Source organism: Bubalus bubalis, chromosome 11, assembly GCF_019923935.1.
Source record: "Bubalus bubalis isolate 160015118507 breed Murrah chromosome 11, NDDB_SH_1, whole genome shotgun sequence".
Taxonomy (NCBI): Eukaryota; Metazoa; Chordata; class Mammalia; order Artiodactyla; family Bovidae; genus Bubalus; species Bubalus bubalis.
The window spans coordinates 52,135,448-52,160,176 of NC_059167.1; the positions used below are offsets into that span (position 1 = coordinate 52,135,448).

The 24,729-nt window shown below is 43.0% G+C and overlaps 1 protein-coding gene across 2 annotated transcripts in view; it reads right to left on the reverse strand.

Moving 5' to 3' along the window:
- The window catches only part of MYO1E (myosin IE), a 217,093-nt gene that overhangs the window by 38,478 nt on the left and 153,886 nt on the right, over positions 1-24,729 (reverse strand). For both annotated transcript variants that reach the window (XM_025295700.3, XM_025295697.3), the window contains exons 13-19: positions 22,694-22,780; positions 21,353-21,520; positions 20,281-20,366; positions 17,244-17,325; positions 11,743-11,849; positions 7,671-7,769; positions 1,035-1,179 (exon numbers count right to left, since the gene is read on the reverse strand). In XM_025295700.3, the coding sequence (XP_025151485.3) occupies positions 1,035-1,179; positions 7,671-7,769; positions 11,743-11,849; positions 17,244-17,325; positions 20,281-20,366; positions 21,353-21,520; positions 22,694-22,780 (774 nt within the window). The remainder of the gene's footprint in view (positions 1-1,034; positions 1,180-7,670; positions 7,770-11,742; positions 11,850-17,243; positions 17,326-20,280; positions 20,367-21,352; positions 21,521-22,693; positions 22,781-24,729) is intronic.

A 24,729-nucleotide genomic window follows, 5' to 3' on the forward strand; every position in this document is an offset into this window, starting at 1 on the left:
CACCACATGGCATGCAGGATCTTAGTTCCCCAACCAGGGATCAAAACTGTGCCCCACTGCAGTGGAAGCAAAGAGCCATAACGACTGAACCACCAGGGAAGTCTGTCTCCATAGACTCTTGAAAATAGCCTTGTGATTATTACAGGAACCTCAAGAAATGGTGATACCCACCCCTGGTTAGTTCCAGCAGTTTCTCCAGCTTAAAAATTGTCTTCATTTTTAAGCTGCAATTGTTTTCATTCCACAGCCCCAGAGCTATGGGGCAGAAGGACTGAGGGGCTGTGTTGGGTTCCTGCTCAGACTGAGAACATCCTGTGAACAATCATTCAGCTCAGGGTGACCAGATGCTCCACAGGAAAGATTAAAGTTCTACTCAATTAATCTGTGGAGGTCTGATAAGTTTGTAAATTGTAAAACCTATGTGTTTTGAGTTCCTTACTGGTAAATATCTGTATCCTTTAAGATTGGAGATTTCTCCTTCTATCTATTGGTCTCCTCAAAGTCCTTTCTGGGCTTCCTCATGGTCTTCAAGGCACAGTCCTGGGAATTCTCACTCCCAGGCTCTGCTCCACCTTTATGGGACATGATTTGTTTGGTGTCACCCAGGTGAGGATGTAGGTTAACCCAAGCCTCCTTTCTGGGCAAAGAAGTACCTATTAGCTGGGACACTACTGGACACTAAAAATAACTATTGGGCACCTCCTCTGAGCCACTTTCCTCACGAAGCTCTGAGTACACAAAGGCTCACAAAACAGACCCTGACCTCAAGGCAATGACCACCTAGAATGGGAGAGAGACAATAAGTACGAAAAGAAAAGCTCTTGTGATGATGGTTTTGTATCCAAGCTGAGGACTCTGAAGGTGCTAGGGTGTGGGGCGTGAACCACACATAGACTCGGAGCAGCGGAAAGCCTTCTTTGAGGAACTGACATTTAAGACAGGAACCACAGGATGAAGTAAAGAAGCCAGCCTCGCTGTGGGGAGGGGGCTGAGAGGGGGGCCACAGGGAGAGGCGTGGCCCGGAGAAAACTCACAGATTCGGGGGCTTTGATGAACACTTTGCTCTTCCCTAGCTGGAACTGGTCACTGTCCATGTTGACGGACTGCAGCAAGTGCAGGACGCCTTGTTTCTCGTCCCCTTTCCACGAGGGCCAGGTGGCTTTGGTCAGGATGGCATACCTGTGAGGAAAATAGGAAAAGAAGGATCAGGCTGGGCCTGGACGCCCCCCAAAGGCACCTGGTGCTGCTGGAGTCCTAGCCATCCCCTTGCCTCCCTTCCGAGGCTCAGGCGTAGACCTTGACAACTGCAAAAACCCACTGGTTCTGGTATGCCCATTTCAGAGCCGCCACCTACTCTTTCCTTCTCCAACCGTTTCCATGCTAACGCCCTGGAGAGAATCTGCTTTTCCTTTCTACCACTGTCTAAAAATAGCATTGCTGAAGGTCACCAACGACACTCTTCTGGCAAAATCAAATGGTCTTTTCTCAACACTGATTTCCCCTGATTTCTTGGGAGCACTTCACAGTCAACGTGAAGAGTTTTTATGAAGCTCCCCATAAGCAGCTGTTATGATGACGATGGATCAGCTTTCATCTGTGGCGGTTTCTGCATCTTGAGTCAGGAGGCCCTGGTGATTGGTCCTCAGCTTTCTCCAGTCTCATCTCTGCTCTCCTCTGGCTCACCCCGCTCCTGGGAGGATGGCCTCCTCTTCCTGCACACATTCCTTCTTCAGAGCCTTCGCCCGTGCTATTCTCTCTGGCAGATGTGCTGGTCTCCAAACCCCTCAGAGGGCTGGCTCCTACCCAGGGGTCGGGGGTGTAGCGGGGAGGGTCCTCCCCTTCAACGACGCTTCCACAGAAACCTTTTTGGACAACCCACGCAAAAACTGTCCCCTTTGCTATTTTCTCTCATAGAAAATAATATTTTGCCTTCAGAGTATATATCAATTTGTAACGATAGTCATGTCTGTACCTATTCGGGTAATTTATGCCACCCCCATGGGGATAGGAGCTCCACGAGGGGGCGTCATATCTATGGGGCTCACCCTGCACATCTGGCACCTGATACAATGCCAGGAACACGGCAGGAAAGAGTAACCTGTTGTAACTAAAGGGTGTTCTCTGCATCAGGTGTTGTTCTTGGTGCAGGAGATTCCTTTATCTCTATAGCAACCTCAGTCAGCTGGTTTTCCCATTTTGCAAAACAGGAAAGACAGGAAAATAGAGAACTACCCAAGGCTACTCAGCTAGCAGACGTCAGAGCTGAGATCTGAACCCCAAGCTGTTTCTTTCATCACGGCAGTACATACAAGACATGGATTAGTATACGTGTAAACCTTTCCTTTACAGATGATACAGTCTACTACATATGTCTATGTTAGAAACATCATAATTATGTAAGTGAAAGTTTTTCAGTCGTGTCCGACTCTTTGTGACCCCATGGACTATACAGTCCATGGAATTCTCCAGGCAAGAATACTGGAGTGGGTAGCTTTTCCCTTCTCCAGCAGATCTTCCCGACCCAGGAATTGAACCAGGGTCTCCTGCATTGCAGGCGGATTCTTTACCAACTGAGCTGTGAGGGAAGCCCAATTATATAAAAGGCTAACCTAATAGGGGAGAGAGAAGCCTATTACAGAATGTCAAATACAAAAGGTACCAAAAACTTGAGGTAGAAGGAAGGGAGAGAAGGATGGCGGGAAGGAGGGGAAATTAGAGGAGAGTATGGGTGAGAAATTGGAGGGTGTGTTCTATGTGCAGGCACATCTAGAAGATAAGCAATGAATGGGCCCAGGCCTCTAAAGAAGCCCCCCTCCTCCTATGTTCCCAGAAGCTACTACAAGGAGTAGATTCACTAATGGCATCAAAGGGAGAAGGGAACCTTGACAAGGAGACCCTGCCTTCAGGATCCTGGGCTGTCTAAGGGGACACAACCAGGTACATCACACACTTAGAGCCAGCTGGTTAGGACTAAGGTGATTCTAGGGACCCTCTATGCTCCTCCTAAATATCCACATTCTGCCTGATAATATAAATTTCCTCGAGAAGCAATCCTCCTATTAGTGAATCCTCCTATTCACTAATTAGAGATAAAAAGCTTAAAAATGAAAATGTCTACCTGAAGCCACATATTAGCATGAATACTTTTCATACGTGGCATAATAAAGTCAGCTACATCAATTAAGCCTCATAGAAATGACTGACAGCAGAGATGCTACTAGGGGATCTCAGTGGTGAAGAAGTAGTAATGTATCTGCAATCTACAGGGAGGAGGGAGAAAGCTCACACAGGGTATGGGTGCAAAAGGAAAGAGCAGACCAACAAGGTGACACGTTTCTTCGAAGAGTGAGATTTTGCCTGGCTTGATTTAATCCAATCAAAATGATAAACCAAAGTATTTTTATTGTGCAACTACAAATAGGTACCTCTTTGCAATTCACATCAATCCCCTATTAAAATAATACTGTATTTCTCTCTCTCTTTTTTTAATAGTAAGGAACTTGGTTTCCAGAGACTTTTTCTTCTCCTTTTTCCTGACAAGACCTTTAAGAGTTTGGGTCTGGGAAAGACAGGGGAATTGCCTGTCCCTTTGACCATGGACCACTTGTGGAGGTTCCCTTGCTTTTAGGAAGACTGGCAGCAGTCTCCTCACTTCCTTTTGTAGTTCACTGGAGAGACCAGAGCATAATTCTAGTACAATGTTCTCTCACTATGTAAGTACACCCTGTTCACTCATGTTTCTCCAGGACATACTGGTGGGAATGGGTTCACAAGGCAATGGGATGCTGCCTAATAGATGCCTATGATAATTCTGCAGAGATGAGCCTAATGACTTACACCCCTTTCATCAAGTGGTTTCAATTTAAGACCAATATTTCATCCCAGGGCCTTTGTACTGGCTGTTGTCACTGCCTAGAATTCCCTTCCTTGCCCCTAGTCTGCAAGGCTCCTTTAAAAAAATTTTTAAATGTATTTTTGGTTGTGCTAGGTCTTTGTTGCTGCTCACAAGCTTTCTCTGGTTGCAGCAAGCAGGGGCTACTCTCTGGGTATGGTGCGCAGGCTTCTCTAGTTGGGGAGCACGGGCTCTAGGGTGAACGGGCTTGTGTAGTTGTGGCACACAGGCTCTAAAGCATGAGCTCAGTAGCCGTGGCCCACAAGTTTAGTTGCTCTGAGGCATGTGGGATCTTCCTAAACCAGGGATCGAACTTGTGTCCCCTGCACTGGCAGGTGGATTCTTAACCATTGCATCACCAGGGAAGTCCTGCAAGGGTTCTTGTAATTGCCCAGATGACGAAATCAATGGTTCCTCTTCAGAGGAAACACAGCCCAAACTTGTGACCTCCAGCTTCTGGCACTTGGATTTAAGGATGTGTCTGACCTCCAAGGACACTAAAAAGTCCCAGGAGCCAACAGGACACTCGCTATACTCCGTGCTTGAGATAATAAAGGTATAAACTGATTTAATTACTCACAGTGGATCACAGGATGAGAAAGGGACTGAAAGACTCTGGACAAACCCTGTTACAATCCCAGACTCATACACCTTATGGAAAACAGCACTGTCTCTGGAAAAATATTCCTTGCCCACTGACAGATATATGGCCTTGTAGCCATTTTTGAGTAGGAGACAAAACACATACTTTATACTGAAAAACAAATTTTCTTTCTGAACTTTGTATTATCCTCCCAGTACTTTCAAATCAAAACAAAACAAAAATATGACAACATCAAGCGTCTGCTTTGTGTAAGACGGGGAGGCCGTCTGTCTCTTCTAAAAGGAAAAGCCCACAGCAGGAGAGCTAAGCAGGAAGGCATCTAAGGATAAAATCATTTCAGAAAAAGGCGCTCGACACAAAGGGCATAACAGACATGCACTAAACGCTGACTCTGGAAGGCACACAAGAAAGCACCGCTCGTGCAGCCATGCAGCTAGCCTGGTACTTGAGAGAGGCCTGGATATTAGATCCAGGTCATTTCACAGCTCATTTAAGGAGCTGCTGCAAACAAGTAACGCAGCCTGCTCAGGGCACCCCAGACACTCTGGCCGAGAGCATGGACTTCCTGCTCCCCGCAGAGTGGCGGAGCTCACAGCACTGCTTACGGAAGTCAGCTTTGTCAGTGTGTTTTTAAATAATATGGAAGGAAGGAACTGGTTTCTCAAAAGAAAAAAAAAAAAATTTAGGTAACATTAAAAAAAAAAATCTGATCTGTTTTCAATAGCAATGCCAATTAGAAAGAATCTGAAAATATCGAATAAACAGTTTTTAAGTACAGGAACTTCCCTGGTGGCTCAATGGTAAAGAATTTGCCTGCCAGTGCAGGGGACATGGGTTCAATCCCTGTCCCGGGAAGATCCCACATGCTGCCGAGCAACTATGACCATGTGCCCTAGAATTGGTGAGCCACAGCTCCTGAGCCCATGGGTCACCACCACCAAGGCCCGCACACCTGGATTCTGTGTTCTGCAAAAACACAACCGCTATGAGAAGCCCGTGCACCACAACGAAGCGTAGCCCCCACTCTCTGTAACTAGAGAAAGCCTGTGCAAAGCAACAAAGCCCCAGGGCAGCCAAAAATGAATTAATTTTTAAAAAGAACTTTAAATAAAAAAGAAAAAGTTTTTTAAGTACAGAAAAAATATTGAAGGAGAATAAAACTAGAAACATTTTGGAATTGTTGAGGGCAAGCCTTTTGAAATTAAAGCAAATTGGAGGAAATATTTCTTATTCACTATTTTCTGTATTTAACTTTCTTCCCTCTTAATTAAAAAAGGGTATTTTCAAAGAAATGCAGTTCTGCAAAAAATATTAACGATCATCTAAGCCACAGTTCTCTCAACTGCCTTTGTCTCCCCAGGCCACATGGGGCAATGTCCGGATACAGTTTTGGGTGTCACTACTTGGGGAAAATAAGGGTGGGATGGCGGGGTTGCTGGTACTACTGGCATCTAGTAGGTAGAAGCTAAGAAGGTTGCTAAACATCCTACAATGTCCAGGACAGCCTCACACGAGGACTCATCCAAACCAAAATGCCAATAGCTGAGGTTGAGAAATCCTGTCCTAAGCTAGTGCCGGCCATCTGTTTAAAGAAGAGCAAGTCTTTCATAATTAACATCTCAGTTGTTTGTCAGCAAATGGAGACTGCTACAGTGATGCAAGAGCACTCCAAATTTATTTTCTAACCTTCCTAAAGACTTCTTTTCATATTGCGTGTTTACACTAGAGGTGTAGTGGGCCTTTTAATTCAGAGAGCCCTGATGGTGATAGTTTAATCAGCCTCCAAAATCATCAGCAATCTTGAATGTGTGGGGACAAAAATCAATGACGTTTTACTGTACAGAACGATCTACCCTTTGGCCAAGCCTCTCCTGACCTTCCACATCAATGACCTTCCACAGATGATGACCCATATTGATAAGCAGTAGATTAGCCATCCCTATCTCCCGGCAGAAGAAACAACATCCTCAAAGGGAAAGCTACTCTATTAGAAATATTGGATTTCAAAGATGGCAATTAAGTTCTTCTCCTTCCTAAACCTCTGTGTTACATAAAATCTGAATTAAAGAAAAATGTTCTTATATCTTGCTCCTGTATCATATACCAGGAAGACATAATTATTTTCTGATTAAAACAGTAAATATGGCTTCCTTCTTTCATAAAGGAAATTAAATAAATGTGGAACATCAGTGAAACTCCACTAATTTAGAATCACTAGAGAAATTAGAATCATGTCGTATTTTAAGAACACTAAATTTTATCCTTTTTAAAAACAACACAAAGTAAGAACAATTTAGCACAGATCCTGCCAAATGCACTTTAATAGAAATATAAAATCAGTTTAACTTTATGTTTGGACAAAAAATTTGAGGTTAAATACCTTAAGCTTATTAAATATTTTCCTGAAACTGTCTCCACACTATTAATTTGCTCAGTCAGTTAAATGTCAGTCTCTCCCCATGTCACAATTACCATGAATTTCTGAACTGATGTATCACTCTAAACAGACAAAATACTTGATTTTTACTTAAAATAAATGATGCTTTAAAATGATTTATTCACAATAAATGATGTTAAAAAGAATTATTATAACTTAATACTAAAAAGACAAATAATTTAAAAGTGATCAAAGGACTGGACAGACATTTCTCTAACAGCTAATAAGCACATGGAAAGATACTCAACAATATCTTCCATTAGGGAAGTACAAATCAGAACCACAGTGAGAAACTACTTCATTCCAACCGGGATGCCTAGAACCAAAAAGTCGGATAATAACAAACATTGGCAAGGATGCACATAAACTGGAACCCTCAAACACTGTTGGTGGGGATGTAAAATGGTACAGCCGCTTTGTAAAACATATAGCAGTTCATCAAAAAGGTCAAACATAATTACCATTTGACCTGGCAATTCCATTTTTATGTATGTTCCCAAGAGAAATAAAAACATATGCCTACATAAAAATGTGTATGTGAACACTGATAGACACATTACTGGTTATTCAAAAGAGCCAAATGTGATGTCTATCACATTATTGTTGGATGTACAACTCTATGAATATATTAAAAGCCACTGAATTGTATACTTCAAGTGGGTGAATTGTATGATATGTGAATTATATCTCAATAAGCCTGTTTAAAACATAAAAGAGTCCCAAGGCACCAGTCTTACCTCTGCAGGAATTTTTGAAAGACACGCCGATAGGCGTAACCAGCTCTCCTCACGCGAATGTTCTCTTTGAGGCCCAGGTATTCTACTTGATGCTTTACCCTATAAAGGAGAGAGAGAGCCAGGATGGGACTGGATAATCTTTTCACCCTATTCTCCTACCCACTATACCCACAAACTCCCAATTCCACATTTCAGGGAAGCATATTAAAAAAGATTGTAAATTATAATAATCTGAGTCTGAGCTGGTCCTCAGATTATACAATATTCACACATATCTGGTAAACCAAAGGAGTAGAAACCTGAGTCAGGAACATAATTTTCCTTTTTCCCGTCCTCCAAATCCCAAACTCACCATCGACCTTTTCTCCATTAAGGAAATTACACATGATGCTGTCAATTAGAGATATCTGCTCATTTTAAGTCTTTTTCACAAATACTGGCTATACCCCAAGCTTTGAGGCAGGAATGCATCACCCATTGATTCAAGAAGAAATGTTCCTTCCTCATGAATCACATGGAAAACAATATGCCTCATGTGAAAGCATTGCTCCATTCATTACAACTTTCATCATTAGGAATTTTTGTCAACCGGACAACTGGTTCAAAGTATTAATATTGTGTTATGTTTAAAATTCCATGTTTTTTACATATTCCTGGAGCACCATCACTCCTCAGTAAACATCAGCCAGGCTGGCAATACCTGTTGTTCTCCTGAGTAAGCCGTCTCCTCCTTTCAGAAGGAGTCCTCTTTCAAGACTGTCCTCAGCCATTAACCCAAGAAGGTCAGGGCCAGAGAACTCCACCAGGGCAGTAATTCAGAATCCAGGGCAGGCAGTTTGCCCAAAGCCAAATGAAGACACATTTCCAACAGGAAAAGAAAAATAAACTACACGCCATATACTTGTGGAATGAGTAACCCTGTCCGCCGAGAACTTCAATTGACCGTGTGATCCCTGCCAATGAAGCACACCGCCCTTCCGTGGACCCTGAGGTTTCATGCTCACAATGAACTGAAACCAGGCGTGCTCAGTCGCTCAGTCCTGTCCGACCGACTCTTTCTGACCCCAGAGATCACAGCCCATGAAGTTCCTCTGTCCATGGGACTTTTCTGGGCAAGGAAACTTAAGTGGGTTGCCACTTCCCCTCCAGGGGATCTTCCCGACCCAAGGATCAAACCGCATCTCCCACGTCTCCTGCAATGCAGGCAGATTCTTTACTACTGAACAACTGGAAAAACCCCAGAGTGAAACCATCGGTCACAGTAAACCTGAACCAAGACATGAGGGCAGATCCCAGGATGCCATCCTACTGGAAACACAAATCAACATTTGACTAAGGAACACCTTAGTCTTTGTAACACCAGTTTACAAGAGTGTATGCTAGGAAGTTCCTCACGGAAATTCAAATAAGGGATGTGATTAAAAAAAAAAAAAGTGAGCGAGGGGGACACCATTGGTGGAAACTCTATGAAAATTTACTGAATAAAATGTACCCCGTCTTCATTTCTCCAGTCTTTGATATTCCAATGACTCAGTTTGGATTTTGAGAAGGTGGCATCATGATTGAGGAACTTCCAACCAGCAGCTACTGTAAGATATCCGCATTAGAGTGCCTGTCAGCAGAGCTGAATACGTGGGGCAGGGGAGAGCGTGCCAGGGAGATACTGCATTTGAGGATGAGTGAGATGTTTTCAGTCATGATTACGTTTGCTGGGAAGAGAAGCTGGAGTGAGTCTGAAGTAGGGGGAAGGGTGGGCTCCAGCACTTCTTAGCAATCCCTCTGCTTTCTAGACTCTTGTAATTTATTCTGAGGCTGCTGATGACACCACCCTTCTACTCGGTGTGTATGTGCATGAGATGTGAGTGTGGGTGAGTGAGCACAGGAGTGACGAAGAGACGCGCAGAGGCAGGATGGCAGACGCAGGGGAACAGATCTGGGGGTGTTCATTCTGTCTGACCGAAGGAGTCCCTCTCTGGCCTGACCCTCTTACTTAAAGAGGAAGAGACTGAGGACTCAGGAGATGAAGTGCTTCACTCAAACTAGTTGGTGACAGACCAGCACAGGATATAGTTCTTCCAAATCCTAGGCTAGAACTTAGCTCTAGATCAGCTGCTCTCCAAATATGAGGCCCAGACCATCATTACTAGCATCACTTGGGGGCTTGTTAAGAATGCAGACCCCCAGGCCCCACCCCATGCTCAATGACCCGGAAACTCTGGGAATGGGGCCCTGTCATAAGCCTTCCAGAGGATATTCTGATGCATACTCAAGTTTGAGAACTAGTGTCAGAAGGCAAACCCCCCCAGACATTTTCCATCTGTTATCCTCTTGACATCAAAGGAAAAAGTGTGTGCCACAGTTCAGAAGAGCAGAGGGCAATTTAAGCACATCCAGAGGAATGACTGAGAAGGGGCAAGGTTGGATTCCACATCCAGTTCCTTCAAAGGAATGGCTGGAGTGGCTAAGTGATGAGTTCACGGAAGAGAAGATCCCAGGAAAACACGGCAACTGCCTTGAACTAGCAGAAGAACCATCACACGGAAGAGTCCCAAGAATGCTTCTTTTGGCTGAATAGAATAAAACCGACTTAGAGAAGGGCTGCAGTGCCCGCTGGTGGCAAGAGGTATCCAAAGGTGAGCTGATGACCCAGGAGGAATGGGTTTCCCATCAGAGCATGAATGTCATTTACAGATAATATTGTAAGTGAATCTTAGATTATTTTAAATTGAAAAATTTGAGTAATTCTATAAAAAAGATGTCTTAGGAATCTGCACTTATTGATGACATTATTCAGAATATTGTAAGATAACCAAACAGAAGGCTGCCACATCCCAGCAGCACCTTAAGGTGAGAAAAACAGTCTTAGGCTGCACCACAGAGAGTGAAAATACAAAGAAGGATTGCTGTGTGAGACAGCAAGTGCTCACACCTGGGCGTTTTCCTTCCTATTTATCTTTTCCTCCCTGGAAATGATCAAGCATTATCTGTCTGCTGTGGGCTGGAAAGGGTGTTGGTGGGGAGATGGGAAATGAACCCTCCAGGTCCCTCGGGGGAGGTGATGAGCAGCTAGGAATTTTCATCCTGGTCTTCCCATTGGAGTTTAACCTTGACTCAGTCACTTGATACCTAGAAGAGTCTATGTTTTTTTCCAAGAGAGAAAAGAAAAAAGAAAAAAAGATAGGCATTCCAGCATGAATTCTAGTATGAACAGGAACACCAGTATGCTCAAGTCCATCACATCTGGTGACGGTGGTAGGACTTCTCTCTCTAGTGCAAGTCACTCACAGGGTCTCTCTTCAGCCCTGCTTCCTGTGTTCCTACAGACAGGAGGAATTTCCCCAGCTGGATACAAAACCTATATTCTCCAGTCATCATCTTAACATTTTCCTACTCAATCATCCCCCTTGAATCCTGCAGAGGCCACATCCCTAAATGGCAGGTGTAGGAGAAATGTGACGTAGGACTCCTCAGAAGCCAGGGAGGATATGGCTCACTGCTTATATGCCTCACATTTCCCTTGGGCTGGTTCTCTCCTAGAGAGTCACTCTGCTCATCAGCACCGGGCTTGGGGGTTACAGAGCCTACAGCCCCTCTGCCCACATAAGCAACTAAACGACAGATCATTTTTTAACTAGCTCTGCAGAACCCCACCTGCAACCCTGAGCTCAGCATTCCAGGCCACATCCTGTGGGTGCTGACGAGGAGCCGAGTGCACTAAGAATGTCTACACAGGGCCTAAACTAATCTGAAAACCATCCTGACTCTGCTGTGCTGGGGTTTGCTTTCTTTTTTCCATTTGCCCCCGGACTAGCCAAGATCAACATTATAAATCGCTAATTCTGAACTGAAGGGCACTGCCAACATTTCAGGAAAAAACAAGGAGGGGAAAATGATATATACATAGGCTTCTTCCTGAAGTTAAGACATGAAGACATAAAACACATCTGAAGACAACTGAAACTGCTCCTGCCTGGGGAAGAGGCCAGATGGCCTGACTTGAGCAGTGGGAAAACAGGCCGAGGCTGCCCTTGATGTCAGCTGCCCTTGACCTCCACCTGTGCCTCTGCCATACCTGCTTTCCTCCCAGTCTTTGGGCTTCTTGGTTTCGTTGGGTTTGATGCAGCGAATGTAGTGAGGTGTACATTTCATCAGGGTGCTCACGAGGTCATTGGCTTGTTTCTGGAAAGGAAGAATAACATCATTTAGAAACATGGAATGTGCTCTAAAGTAGATCAGCTTTCCAAGGAGACTTGTGTGCAAATGTGCAGCTAGAAATTCATTCTCATGACAGTATGTTCATTAGATATAACTCAGGGATACTACACTTTCTCAAAGCTCTATTGACTATTACGGTGATCTGAACACTCACAAGTGCATTTGAAATTAAATTTTTGACAACAATGAGGCCTTTTTAGTATAGTTAATAAAATAAAAGCAAAAAAGAATCCACCAAACCCAGTATATCCAGACACATAATTTTTAAGAGAAATAAGAAAGCATGCTAATTATTAACAACTTTAGTTAATTTCATATCAACTGAGGACTTTTGAAAATACATTTTTATTATAAACTCTGGAGGGAGAGGTGGTACACAAATTATCTGCAAGGATAAATCATTAGAACCCCCTGTACTCTTTCCAGGCAATCCAACCAATGAAGAATCATCTTAATAAAATGATGGAAAGTCACAATTAAAAGGTGGGAGACACATAAAAATTTCAGAATTCATTATAAATGGCAGAATTCATTATAAATGGCATTCATAATAAATGCCATTTCATTCACTTTCTTCCTCAGCATGTCTTTTTACAGACTTGCTGACTTGGAGCCCTTTTAGTGTAGCAGGAAACATACTCCTTCGCAAACTAAAATATTCGATGTAAAATCATTCCTCACTACCTGCACACTGGGTACCCACGATGGAACTGGGTTCAAGCAGAAAAAGCCACATAAATAGAGTTACAATTGCTCATGACATATTTCAAATCATGAGTATCTCAAATGAAAAACACATCAGAGCCTAGATCAGCATTTCTATCCCCACAGCTGAGTACACCCCATGGATCCAAGAACAGGGCACACACAAACTCTCTTTCCAAGCAAATCAGCGTGAAAAGAGAAAACCTCTAAAAGAAAATAGAGGAAAGGATCTCTAAAGCCAGAAAACCATTACCAAGTCAGCAGAAGGGACTTGCCTGTAGTAGACAACCCTCTTTCAATTAGGACTTTTCTATTTTCAAGGGCTTGGGAAATCCAAAACCCTTGAGAAAAACTCTAGTGTATTCAAAGCAAAAGTTCTCCATTTAGACATGCAGAATATGGCATTATTTGCAATGCTTGGAATTCAGAGCAAAGGTGCAGAGGCTGTATGAGCAAAGCAAAGCTCCATGATAACAATGTAAATTGACTTTTCTTCCTTGTTTATGAGAGACTGCATCTTTTTTTAAATCCCAAACTCTTATTTTTAAGAATAACTTGGCACACTATTTAGTCCTAAGCATTTAAGAGCATCTCTTTTCAACCTAGCAAGTTGAAATGCTAAGTCACTTCAGTCGTGTCCGACTCTGTGTGACCCCATAGATGGCAGCCCACCAGGCTCCCCGTCTCTGGGATTCTCCAGGCAAGAACACTGGAGTGGGTTGCCATTTCCCTCTCCAATGCAGGAAAGTGAAAAGTGAAAGTGAAGTCGCTCAGTCGTGTCCGACTCTTAGCGACCCCATGGACTGCAGCCCCGCAGGCTCCTCCGTCCATGGGATTTTCCAGGCAAGAGTACTGGAGTGGGGTGCTGCTGCCTTCTCCGAGCAAGTCGAAAACACAGGGGCAATTTTGACTTAAGTTTATATGCCACTTGACACAGTTCTTTCCAGCTCAAAATAGTAATGTACTGAAAATGCTTCATGGACTAGACACGGGTTTTCTTATTTATGACTCACGATTATCATTCCCATTTTTTAGATGAGAAAACGGGGCCTTAAATAAAGTATTGCTCGAGATGACACAATTAGTAAGCAACAGCAGTGAGGCTTGAACCCAAGACTGTGAGCTAGCAAGTTTTTTTCCTAACCACAATGCCTTCCTCCTTCCTAAGGAAGATAATGACTAATTTATTGTAATACCAAAAGGAATTAACTGGGAGGGCTAGGATTAGACAGAAGCCTTTAGGTTGTGGGATAATTAATTTGAGCAAACAATAATTTATCTTAACCATCACAATTATCCTGTACTTAGCTATGGGTCAACTGTAGATGTCCCCAGAGGTGGTGGGGAAGCCACAGTTTGAATTTACTCTGACTCCAGACAAGAAGAGCCCATGACTTTAGAACAGAAAGCTTCCAAAGCTACCTGCTGAGCAGAAGTGGCCATCAAGATATGCAGACCAAACAGTAAGCAAAGGTGACACTCCTTAGGGTGACGGCTCCTCATTCTACCCTCCTCGTAGATCGTTAGCAAGTCTGAACTAGGATCCTGGCTCTGCTCTTTGCAAGCTGTCTAACAAATCACTAAATTTCTTTGGACCACGGTTGCCCATCTGTAAACTAAGCAGAACTAGAATACTTCTACTACCTCGATCTGCAGGTTGGAATGGATGTTCAATGTCTACTGGTCCAGTTATCTCATGGCACTTGCATCTCCTGCCACATCTGCTCCTTTAGAGGCCAGGCCCACTTAGACAAAGCTACCAGCCCAGTCTACTTTGCCGACTCTGAGCTCCATTCTATCTCCCAACAGCATCAACCTTTGGCTCTAATTTCAAAACTGGTCCCTTTTAGCCATGACAATGTAGAATTTACGAAAGCCTCAATAATCACATGTTATTAAATGAAGAATACGCTTTATAAACAAAGATAGTGGAAGTTCTCACCAAATATTCTATAAATTAAATTCTACAGAACTCTTTCACATTTTAAAGAATTAGAATACACAAAATACCCAATATTAAAACTACCTTGAACATTAATTTTTATTCTAAGGAATGCAGGATCCCTTTAAACACTTACACCTCAGAGATATTAAGATGATATGTAGCTACTATATATAAAATAACCAACAAGGACAGCCAGTATAGCACAGGGAACTATACTCAATATTTTGTCATGATCTATAAAGGAAAAGAACATAAAAAAGTTATACATATATATGTATAACAATCATTTTGCTGTACATCTGAAACTAACACAAATTGTACATCAACTATACTTCAATAAAAAATTTTTTTAAAAAGATGACGCTTAGCATCTGCAAAATACTGAGGATATGAAAGATGTAAGAGATTGGGCCAGAGCTATGCATCTCTAAGAGGTGACTTACGAGACATAAAACAGGGAGACTCACTCCTATGTGGAGGCAGAACATCAGACAGCCAGAGGCCACATGGTTCACCAAGGAGGGACCATTGAAGATGAGAATAGGTAGAGTCCAGTCTCCCTAAACAAGCTTGCTGACTCCCCCAGCCATAGCAATATGGAACATTCTGAGTATGCCTGGAAGGGGGCAACTCTGAGCATTCAACTAGATAAGAATAAGAAGGAGGCAAAGGGTTCAAGTCTTCCAAGGAGGAGAAAAACGCCCCTCCCCCACCCTGCTTTTCATAGGAAATAAGCTGGACTGAGAACCCAGACCACTTGAAAGTGAGTCACTGCAGCCCTGATGATCTGGGCCCCTTGGATGTGACTGTGTGACCGTCTTGTGACCAGAGTTTCCAGCCTAAAGCGCATCCTCTTCCAGGACCCAGAAGTGACGGCATGAGTCAGAGCCGTGCACAGAGGTAACATGTGGGGCTTTGTGAGCACTGAACTCCATCCAAACTCCGTCCCAGGACATCCTATGCCTCCAGTTCCTTGAACAGGATTGTCCTTCATCCCCTAGTGGACTCTACCCTCTAACTCAAGACCCGGCTTGCATCTGACTTCCTCCACAAAACCTGAGGCCCCTCTGGATGGGATTGTCCTATCGCTGTGACATTACAGCGTCTGTGTCCTCAGAGGCTAGGGAGGCAGGCTTCCATTTTCCTGAAATGTTCAGAGAAGAAAAAGCCAGTGAACAGAACAGACAAGAACAACCACCGTATCCATGGGGCTGGGGTTATCGAGAAGGGTGAGAAGGGCAGGTAGGATCTGGTTGTACAGCTGGTGGGGGGAGGACAGTCCAGGTGGGGAGTCAGCACAGGCGCATCAAGTGTCCACTGAGATTTATCTAGAGATGAAGAAGCTGGGAGAGAAGGAGGGGACAGATGGAGTATACGTAACATGAGAGCATATGCTTTTGTGTTTATGTTTCAGGCAGTGTGTGCCTTAGATGGATTATGAAATTAATTACCACAGTATCCCCCCTGAGATTAGGTACTAAAATCTCTACCTTACAGAGAGGCAAAAGAAGCACTGAGAATTTAGGTAATTTTCTGGCAATCATGTGGTGAGAGATTTGAACACTAATGATGAACCCCAGGGCCCTACTCTTAATCACTTGATGATCCCATTGATTATGAAGACAGAGTGGTATTTAATTGGTATGATTCTTTAAAAAACCATTTTTAATATGCACACTACTATATATAAAATAGATAATCAACAAGGGTCTACTGTAGAGCACAGGGAACTCTACTCAATACTCTGCAATAACCTATATGGGATATGTATAGCTCAATCACTTTGCTGTACACCTGAAATTAAAACAACATTGTAAATCGACTATACCCTCATATAAAATAAAAATTTTAAATGAATATATAAAAGTGTTTTCATCTGGTATAACTAAAAAAGAAAAAGTTTGCTGACTGGTTTTCAAAAAATTACATGATGGAGTATGTTCAACACAACCTTTAAATTCAGAGTGTCGTTAGGGACAATTTTATCACACAAGGCCTCTGATAGTTCAGTGCACACCCCACGAGAGGCTTCCAAGAAACACTAAGAGAACTTCCCTGGTTGTCCAGTGATTAAGACTCCAAGATCCCAATGCATGGGGCATGGGTTTGATCCTTGGTCTGGCCATTAAGATCATGCATGCTGCAAAGGCACAGCCAAAAAAAAAGAAGAACAAAAGATACCCTAAGAATTCCTTTGATTCTGAGATACTGTGGGGCCAAGATGCCTGTAATTCACAAAAAGAAGGGCCTGCAAGGTCCAGTGAGGAAGGTGCATAAACCCCCTTGAAAGGCTCAGCAGAATTTCAGGTACGTATAAAGAACTTGGAGGAGTTTGGGGGTCTGGTCTGGAAAACTGTCATCAAAATCCAAAATATGGCTCTAGATCATAAAATTTCTCTGATAGATTAATGTGAATTCTCCTAGATTCAGGGCAAAGCCATTTCCTCTTAGAAAGTAGCTGATTATCATCTGCTGACTATTAAGCTACGAGGTACTTAATATCCCTTTGGGGTTTTAGTATAGCCAAGTCAAATCCAGCTAGCATCCTGTAACCCTTTCTCAAGCGGCAACATCACTTCTGGCCATCTTCTGTAACCCATCTGTTGCACCTCACTGACCTCAGCCTGGCCCAGGGGTACGACAGTTCCTGAGTCCCAGAAAATCCTAACTCTTACAGGAATCCATAAATTTCCCAAAATAGAACAAACCTTTATTTTGCTTCCGGCAGTAGTTGGGCGGCCTTTCTTGTCAGCTTGCAGATTTTCCGGAAATAAAGACTTTATAAAAGGTCTGAAAAAAAAGAGAGAGAATGGATTAGCAATCAGCAAGTACCTCGGGGGCTGGAACACCTTCTTCCATAGAGAAGTGAGAATCGTCCAGAAGCACAGAACCTTGACTACAGAATGGCCACTTGACTCAAAGCACAAGCCATCAAGTTAAAGATGTAGGATAATAAAGCAGTGGACAAGAGGAACACTGAGAAAGAATTCTAAGACAGAAACATCTTGGAAAATAAAATTGGAAAAATAAAATTTTAAACTCTGCCTTTCATGTTTCCCCACCCACTATTATTGAGACACACCTTGGCAGCAGGACACAACAGAGGGGGCTGAGTGTGAATTTGCTGAGTTAAATAAGAGAGGCCACAGCACGAGGCTGTGTGTGACTTGTCCAGATTCAATGCAGATTCTGCTTTGCTCTAAAGCAGGGTTTCTCAACCTTGGTGCTAAGGATACTTGGGATTGGATAATTCTGTGTTGGGACCCCGGGGTGAGGGGTGGTGTGTGCTTTACACATTATGGGATGTTTCACAGTATCAGTGGCCTTTGCCCACTAGATGCCAATAGGCCACTCTTTCTACCATCCCTTCCTTCCAGTAAAAGACCCTGACGAACTGTGCTTTTGAGTATGAGCAATTTTAAGTGAAGCTAATTCACTAATGCTTTGCTGGCTGAATGTATCTTCATTAGGAAGTGTAACTGGGCTGCATCTGTTGATATGCCTGCCTCAAAGGGCACAGGGCAAGGACTTTGTCTTAGTCACTGCAATGTACCCAGTGTCTGGAACATGACCTCTACCTTGAACACAGTAGGTGCTCAATAAACAGTTGCTGACTGACTGACTGATGGAATGAACGTGATCCATGTAAATTCCTCCTAAGTGACTTACTAGTAGTATTAATAGTGCGAGTGGCTCAGTTGTGTTTGACTCTTTGCGACCCTGCGGGCGTTAGCCTGCCAGGCTCCTCTGTCCATGGGATTCCCAGGCAAGAATACTGGAGTGGGTTGCCATTTCCTTCTCCAGGGGATCTTCCCGACCCAGGGACTGAACCCAGGTCTCCTGTATTGCATGCAGATTCTTTACCATCTGAGCCACCAGGGAAGCCCAAGTGACTTACTGGGCATTATGAATTTTCCAGGAAGTCTCCCCAGCAATAATCTACTCGTAACCTCACCAGACACAATTACAGATTTTTACAGCACATGTGTTTTCTAAACAATAGGCCATGACTACACGACACAAGTTCAAGAGCATCAATAGCTCTTGAAGTTGGCAGTAATTTTAATAATTAAAAAAAAATCTCTGAAAGCATGTCTGCCCCTGATTATCATAAACCCCACAAGCCAGGACTTGTGGTTTACCTGACCTTTTAAGAGCAAATAGATTTTTATGTTTTGAATGAAGAAATCTCTGAAGTGAGGGGTGTGAGTGCCAAGGGAGTACAAGCCTGGGAAGATGCGGGCTGGGGAGGAGTGGAGGCTGGCGGGAGGGGTAGAGGATTAAACAGAGCAGAAATTTGAACTGTGGACCAAAAATGAAACTCGATTTTGCTTTCATCGAAGTCAGGCCCTTTCTAGAAAATAATCATGCTTGCAACTGTTGATTAAAGCAGTTAGCCCTGATATTATATCTGAAGTAAGAGACCAAAAGGACACTATTACTTGGAGGAAGCTCTAAAATTTGTAAAAACTGGAAGTCTGTAATATTGTATTTGCCTGGCACAGAGAGGCTTGGTCATGTAAATGATGCCTGGCATCCATTACCCAGGACCATGGGGACCTTTGCAGGTAACAGGGAAGGAAAGGACATGGCAAAGCTGGTCCTGACTGCTCCAGCAGCTTGCAAGGGGGTGGGGGGGGGGCAGCGGGGCGGTGGGGGGGCAGCGGGGGGGGGCCAGTGAGGGGGGGGCAGCGGGGGGGGGGGGTGTTGTGTGGTATTCCCACTGCTTCTATGACCATAGCTTAGTCAAGGTCTGGGGAGTTAAAATGGATCTCTGAGTGTCCTTTCCTGAGTTCTTGAGCCATTTCTCAAGTGCTTCAGCAACTCCATTCACTTCAGTTCAGTTCAATTCAGTCGCTCTGTCGTGTCCGACTCTTTGCGACCCCATGAATTGCAGCACACCAGGACTCCCTGTCCATCACCAACTCCCAGAGTTCACCCAGACTCACGTCCATCGAGTCAGTGATGCCATCCAGCCATCTCATCCTCTGTCATCCCCTTCTCCTCCTGCCCCCAATCCCTTCCAGCATCAGAGTCTTTTCCAATGAGTCAACTCTTCGCATGAGGTGGCCAAAGTACTGGAGTTTCAGCTTTAGCATCATTCCTTCCAAAGAAATCCCAGGGCTGATCTCCTTCAGAATGGACTGGTTGGATCTCCTTGCAGTCCAAGGGACTCTCAAGAGTCTTCTCCAACACCACACTTCAAAAGCATCAATTCTTTGGCGCTCAGCCTTCTTCACAGTCCAACTCTCACATCCGTACATGACCACAGGAAAAACCATAGCCTTGCTAGATGGACCTTTGTTGGCAAAGTAATGTCTCTGCTTTTTAATATGCTATCTAGGTTGGTCATTAGCATTTTTAAAAACTGAGCGACTGAGAATTCTTAGGACGATATTCCAAGGGCAAAGTTTCACAGAACCAGACTATTCCACTCATAGATTACATGGCTATCCCAACCCAATCCCAGGATGGGCACTTCTTCTAGATAATACCATTGAACATGATGAAGTTGGAGACCCTGAAGGGCTTGCAGATGGCACTTAGAATGTGGGGTGGGACGTATTAAGGATAAGGGAGAGACTAAGATTGGGGGGATTACTATTTTAAGAAGTCAAATTGTCTAACGATAACTCAGACCTAACAGCACAAGGAAGCAAAATGCTGACATTTAAACATCACAAGTTTGTCCTAATACTAAAAATCTGATCAAACCTCTGTGTCAAATAAGGCAAACACACTTACTGCTCACTGCTTTGCATAAGCTCGATCAGATCCATAAAAAGCACATCACGGTTCCTCTCACAAAAGCCATCCATGTCATAGGATACCTTGCCAAGAATGGAAAGAAATCAAATTTTATCTTTTAAATATTTCATTGAACAAAACATCCAAGCCAGCATGGCTAACTTTCACGGAATATGTATATTTTCAGATGTAACAAATGGGCTTTTATCCTGAAATGTCACATTAAGGCTGTGTGTGTTTTACCTGCTAGATGACTTAGCTGGTGATGGCCTGGAGATGCTGATTGCATACACGATCCAAAAGATACATCGCCAGGCCCCCAGCTCTCACGATTACATAGTCCTTCTTCTACAGATATATGGGTGTGTAAATAATACACTGAATTCTTTCCCTAAATTTTAGCTAAGATGGAATAAAATGAAAGTGAGCACACTAAACCACTACAATGGGCCACGTCATCTGAGGCTTTCTGATTTCTCCTATGAATGGTGTTAGAGTTAGATCAATTTAGCTACAGCCTCATGCTCAAGGATCCTCCCTGGTTAACAAGAGATTAATTGGGATGAAGAGTGAAACCAATGAATTTCCACAGTACTGTGAAGTCTCCAAATATCATGACCTCAGTTTACTTATCTGCATATCACCAGCACCCACACAAAGCCTGGTAGTACAGTAACACACAGTACTCATGAATTTTATAAGAACAAACCCCTGGTCCTTGTTTATACTCCCAAGGAAGATGCGCAAGTAAAAAAAATGCAGGCTTGCATAAGAGGCAAGATGAAAGCTCATTCCTTCAGCAGTTAATATATATGCTGATTCATGCTTATGTTATATAAGGGTGATTCGTGTTAAAAAACACGCAGCAGTGTATACTATCTTTTGTCTGTCTCTCCAAATATTTCATAAGCCCCAAGTTGAATGAATGAATGATGGGTCAATAAAACACAGAGAGGCAGATAAAACTATATGGACACTTTTCAGTTGCCTCAGGAGAAAACAGATTACAGACCCAAAGGCTTAATACAGGTCATGTCCTCTTTGTTGAACCCCTGATCCCTGGCCATACCTTCCCAGCGTAATGGTGAATAATGAAGCCTTGGTTCCAGCTGTTGAAGTGCTCATGGTTCCCAATCTGCATCTGCAGTTTCTGGAGCAGCGTCTGGTCCGCCCCCTCACCCACCGCATGCATCGTGGCACATACGTCATCCAGAATGCTCATGATTCCAGGAGGGTTCTGATGGGATCAAGAAAGCAAAGCTCCAATTCACTGACTGTTCTAAAACATACTATGTTCATTAGGTCTTTCCATAAGCAAGGAAACAGCTCCCGAGACTTAAGATACCATCTTGGAAGTCAGTCTTTCCCTTAGAGGAAGGATGCTATTAATAATCCCAAATGGGAGCCACCTCTTAGATCTAACCATGGAACAAAGTCCATTTTCAAAAAGAAAAGTTCAACTTCCCGAGGTTCTATTCAAAGTTGTACACAGAAAGATCATTATCTGCTCACTCTTATTGTACTAGGTTGATTTTTAAAACTGAAGAAAACCATTTTTCTTTGACCCCAATTCATTTCTTAATGTTTGTTTTCAGCTTGTTGCCCATATAGACATGGATAATACAGTTACATACTGGATACATTCTATCATATATCACTTTTTCTGCATAGCACTAGTTTATAAATAATCCTCCTGTTTTACACAGTCTTTATACTGATTATTTTGATTGCTATATTTCCCTGCTCTTGTATGCTATAATTTATTTAAGGACCGAATTCTCTATGAATGTTTTCACCATTTCCAGTTTGGGACTTTTATAAAAAAACAAAATAGTACTGTATAAATGTGTCTATGCCCTTTTATTTTCTTTTGAATAATTTCTAGGGCTAAAGTCCTAGAAGTTGTATAAATGGTCTGGAAGGCAGGGCCAATTTTATGTCTCTTCATACACTATGCCATCAACATAAGTGATAACTGTCTCCTCTTAAAATTCAGTAATGACTTCCCTTCATAAATTGACAATGTACTTATATACACATGTATATATTAACTGTAAGAATAAAACCCTGCTTTCACACATATACGTATAAGCAAAATAAATGTAGTTGCTAAAACTCTCTGCATCGAGGATTTCCCTGGTGGTCCAGTGGCTAAGACTCCACACTCCCAATGCAGGGGGCCTGGGTTCAATCCCTGGCAAGGGAACTTGATCCCACATACCACAACAAAGACCAGGCACAACCAAATAAGCAAACAAAAAAACTCTCTCTTCAATCAGAGCTCTCACTCTCTCTATTCTTTTTTTTTTTTTAAATCACTCTCTCTATTCTAATACAATGACAGAGAGAACAAAAACTCACTTAGTGTAAACCTGTGAACAGTGAAGAGACACACCAGACCGATACTTACAACTTTGTTTTCAATGAGGTCACATACAACTTTGTTATTAAAGTAATCAATGGGTGTCCATCTAATGCCTTCTTGCACATATTCTTCCTATAGGACAAAAAGCAGGAATTCTCATTATGACTCAGTGAAGACCAGTTAGAGTTCAGCACAGATGGATATCACAGGCACATAAATCATCAAGAAAGAAAAAGCTGGATCCCTTCCATAAAAACTAGCAATGCTAATATTTTCTAAGAGGAAGAGGAAAAGAGAATTTCATTGCTTGGTAATTTTTATGTTTGGTTAGAACCATATAAAATTGCTTCCATATATTTGTTTTTGACATACAAAGATGGCAATTAAAAATGGCTTAACCCATAGGTCCAGTTATGAAATAATCTCTTTGAACTTAACATAGAACAGAAGTACAGATTAGCATCTAGGTACTTAAAAGGCAGGCCCCTCATTCAGGTCAGTTGCTCATTAAACATGATGAACACCATCACACTCTCCTAGTGTTCCTTGTTCCTCATCAGTCTTGCTTTGTTAGCATCCTTTGCTGGCTCTCCCCTCTACCCCCTGATCTTTATATGATGGGGGCTCTCAGGGCTCAATCTCCCAGTCTTGTTTTCTCAACCCTTATTCTCTAGGTAATTCCAATCAACTCTGTCGCTTAAAATAATACCTATGGGCTAATGACACCTGAAAGTGTTTCTCTAGTCTAGACTGGCCCCCTGAGTTCCAGAGTCACATATATTTCATATACTGGAATTTCCACTCAGAGGGATAACAGCCCTCTCATATCTACCACATTCAGCAGTGCTCTGGCCCTACATCCCTCCACTGTCTCCAACCAACTTCTCTCCTCCTCATTTTACCATTCAGTAAACACTCTCCCCAGTCCTGTTATTCAAGCTGCAAAGGCAGGAATCATCTGCGACTCCTCTTTCCCCAGCTAATTATGTTGGGAGCAAGTCACACTGACTCATTCTGCAAAATATATACCAAATCTGATCCCCTCTCACCACGTCCCCACCTCTCCTGCAGCCATCATTGTCTACACCTCGCCATTCTTGCTCAGTCTCCCTGGGAGTCTGGTTTTGAAACTTCTACTCTTGTTTGTCCTCCCCTGCCCAAGCCTGCCCTGTCTAAGTGCATAGAGTCAAAGTCAACTGGCCAAAAACAAATCAGATGGCATCACACTCTACTAAAAATCCTTCAGTGGCTTCTCATCATACTTCCTCTGAAGTCTTCGCCATGCCCTACCAAGTTCCTCTGTGACCCAACCTCTGCCTTCTCCCATCTCAGTCTCCACCATGTCCCCTCTTGGGGTTTGGCTCTAGCTACTCTGAGGAATGGAAGAATTCCAGGGCAGAGTTTCCTAGGAAAACTATTGATCACTGGTGTTCCTAAGCAGACACATGAACACTTCCATGAATAAACATTCTTCAAACAGCCTCGGATGTGTGCAGTGGGTTGAATGTGTCCCCCAAGATTTTGTGTTCATCTAGAACCCCAAAATGTCCAGAAATAGGATATCTGGAGATATCCTAAGCTAAGAATCTATCCTAGCTAAGAATCTCATAATGAAATTATCATGGATTTAGGGTGACCCCTAAATCCAAAGACTGGTGGCTTTGTAAGAGAAGAGAGAATGAGATTTGGACACAAGGAGAAAATGGACACATGGAGACACAGGCGGAGACTAAAGGCATGCGGCCCAAAGGCAAGGAATGCCAGGAGCACCTCGAGCTGCAAGAGGCAAAGAAGAATTTCCCCTATAGTCTCTGGAAGGAGTGCTACCCTAGCAACATCTTGATTTTGAATTCTGGCCTCCTGGACTGGGAGAGAAAAAAATTTCCATTGTTTTAAGCTATCTGGTTGGTGGTACCTTATAGCAATCTAAGAAATCAAAAAACAGTAGGCACCAGAATAAAAGGGAACTTGCCCTGGACTTTCAGTAGGTAGTATAAACAAGACAAGTACCTCAAGTCAGAATTTAAATACCAGCTTTGTTAAAGACACATTTATTTTTATGTTAGATTGGGAGCAGAGCA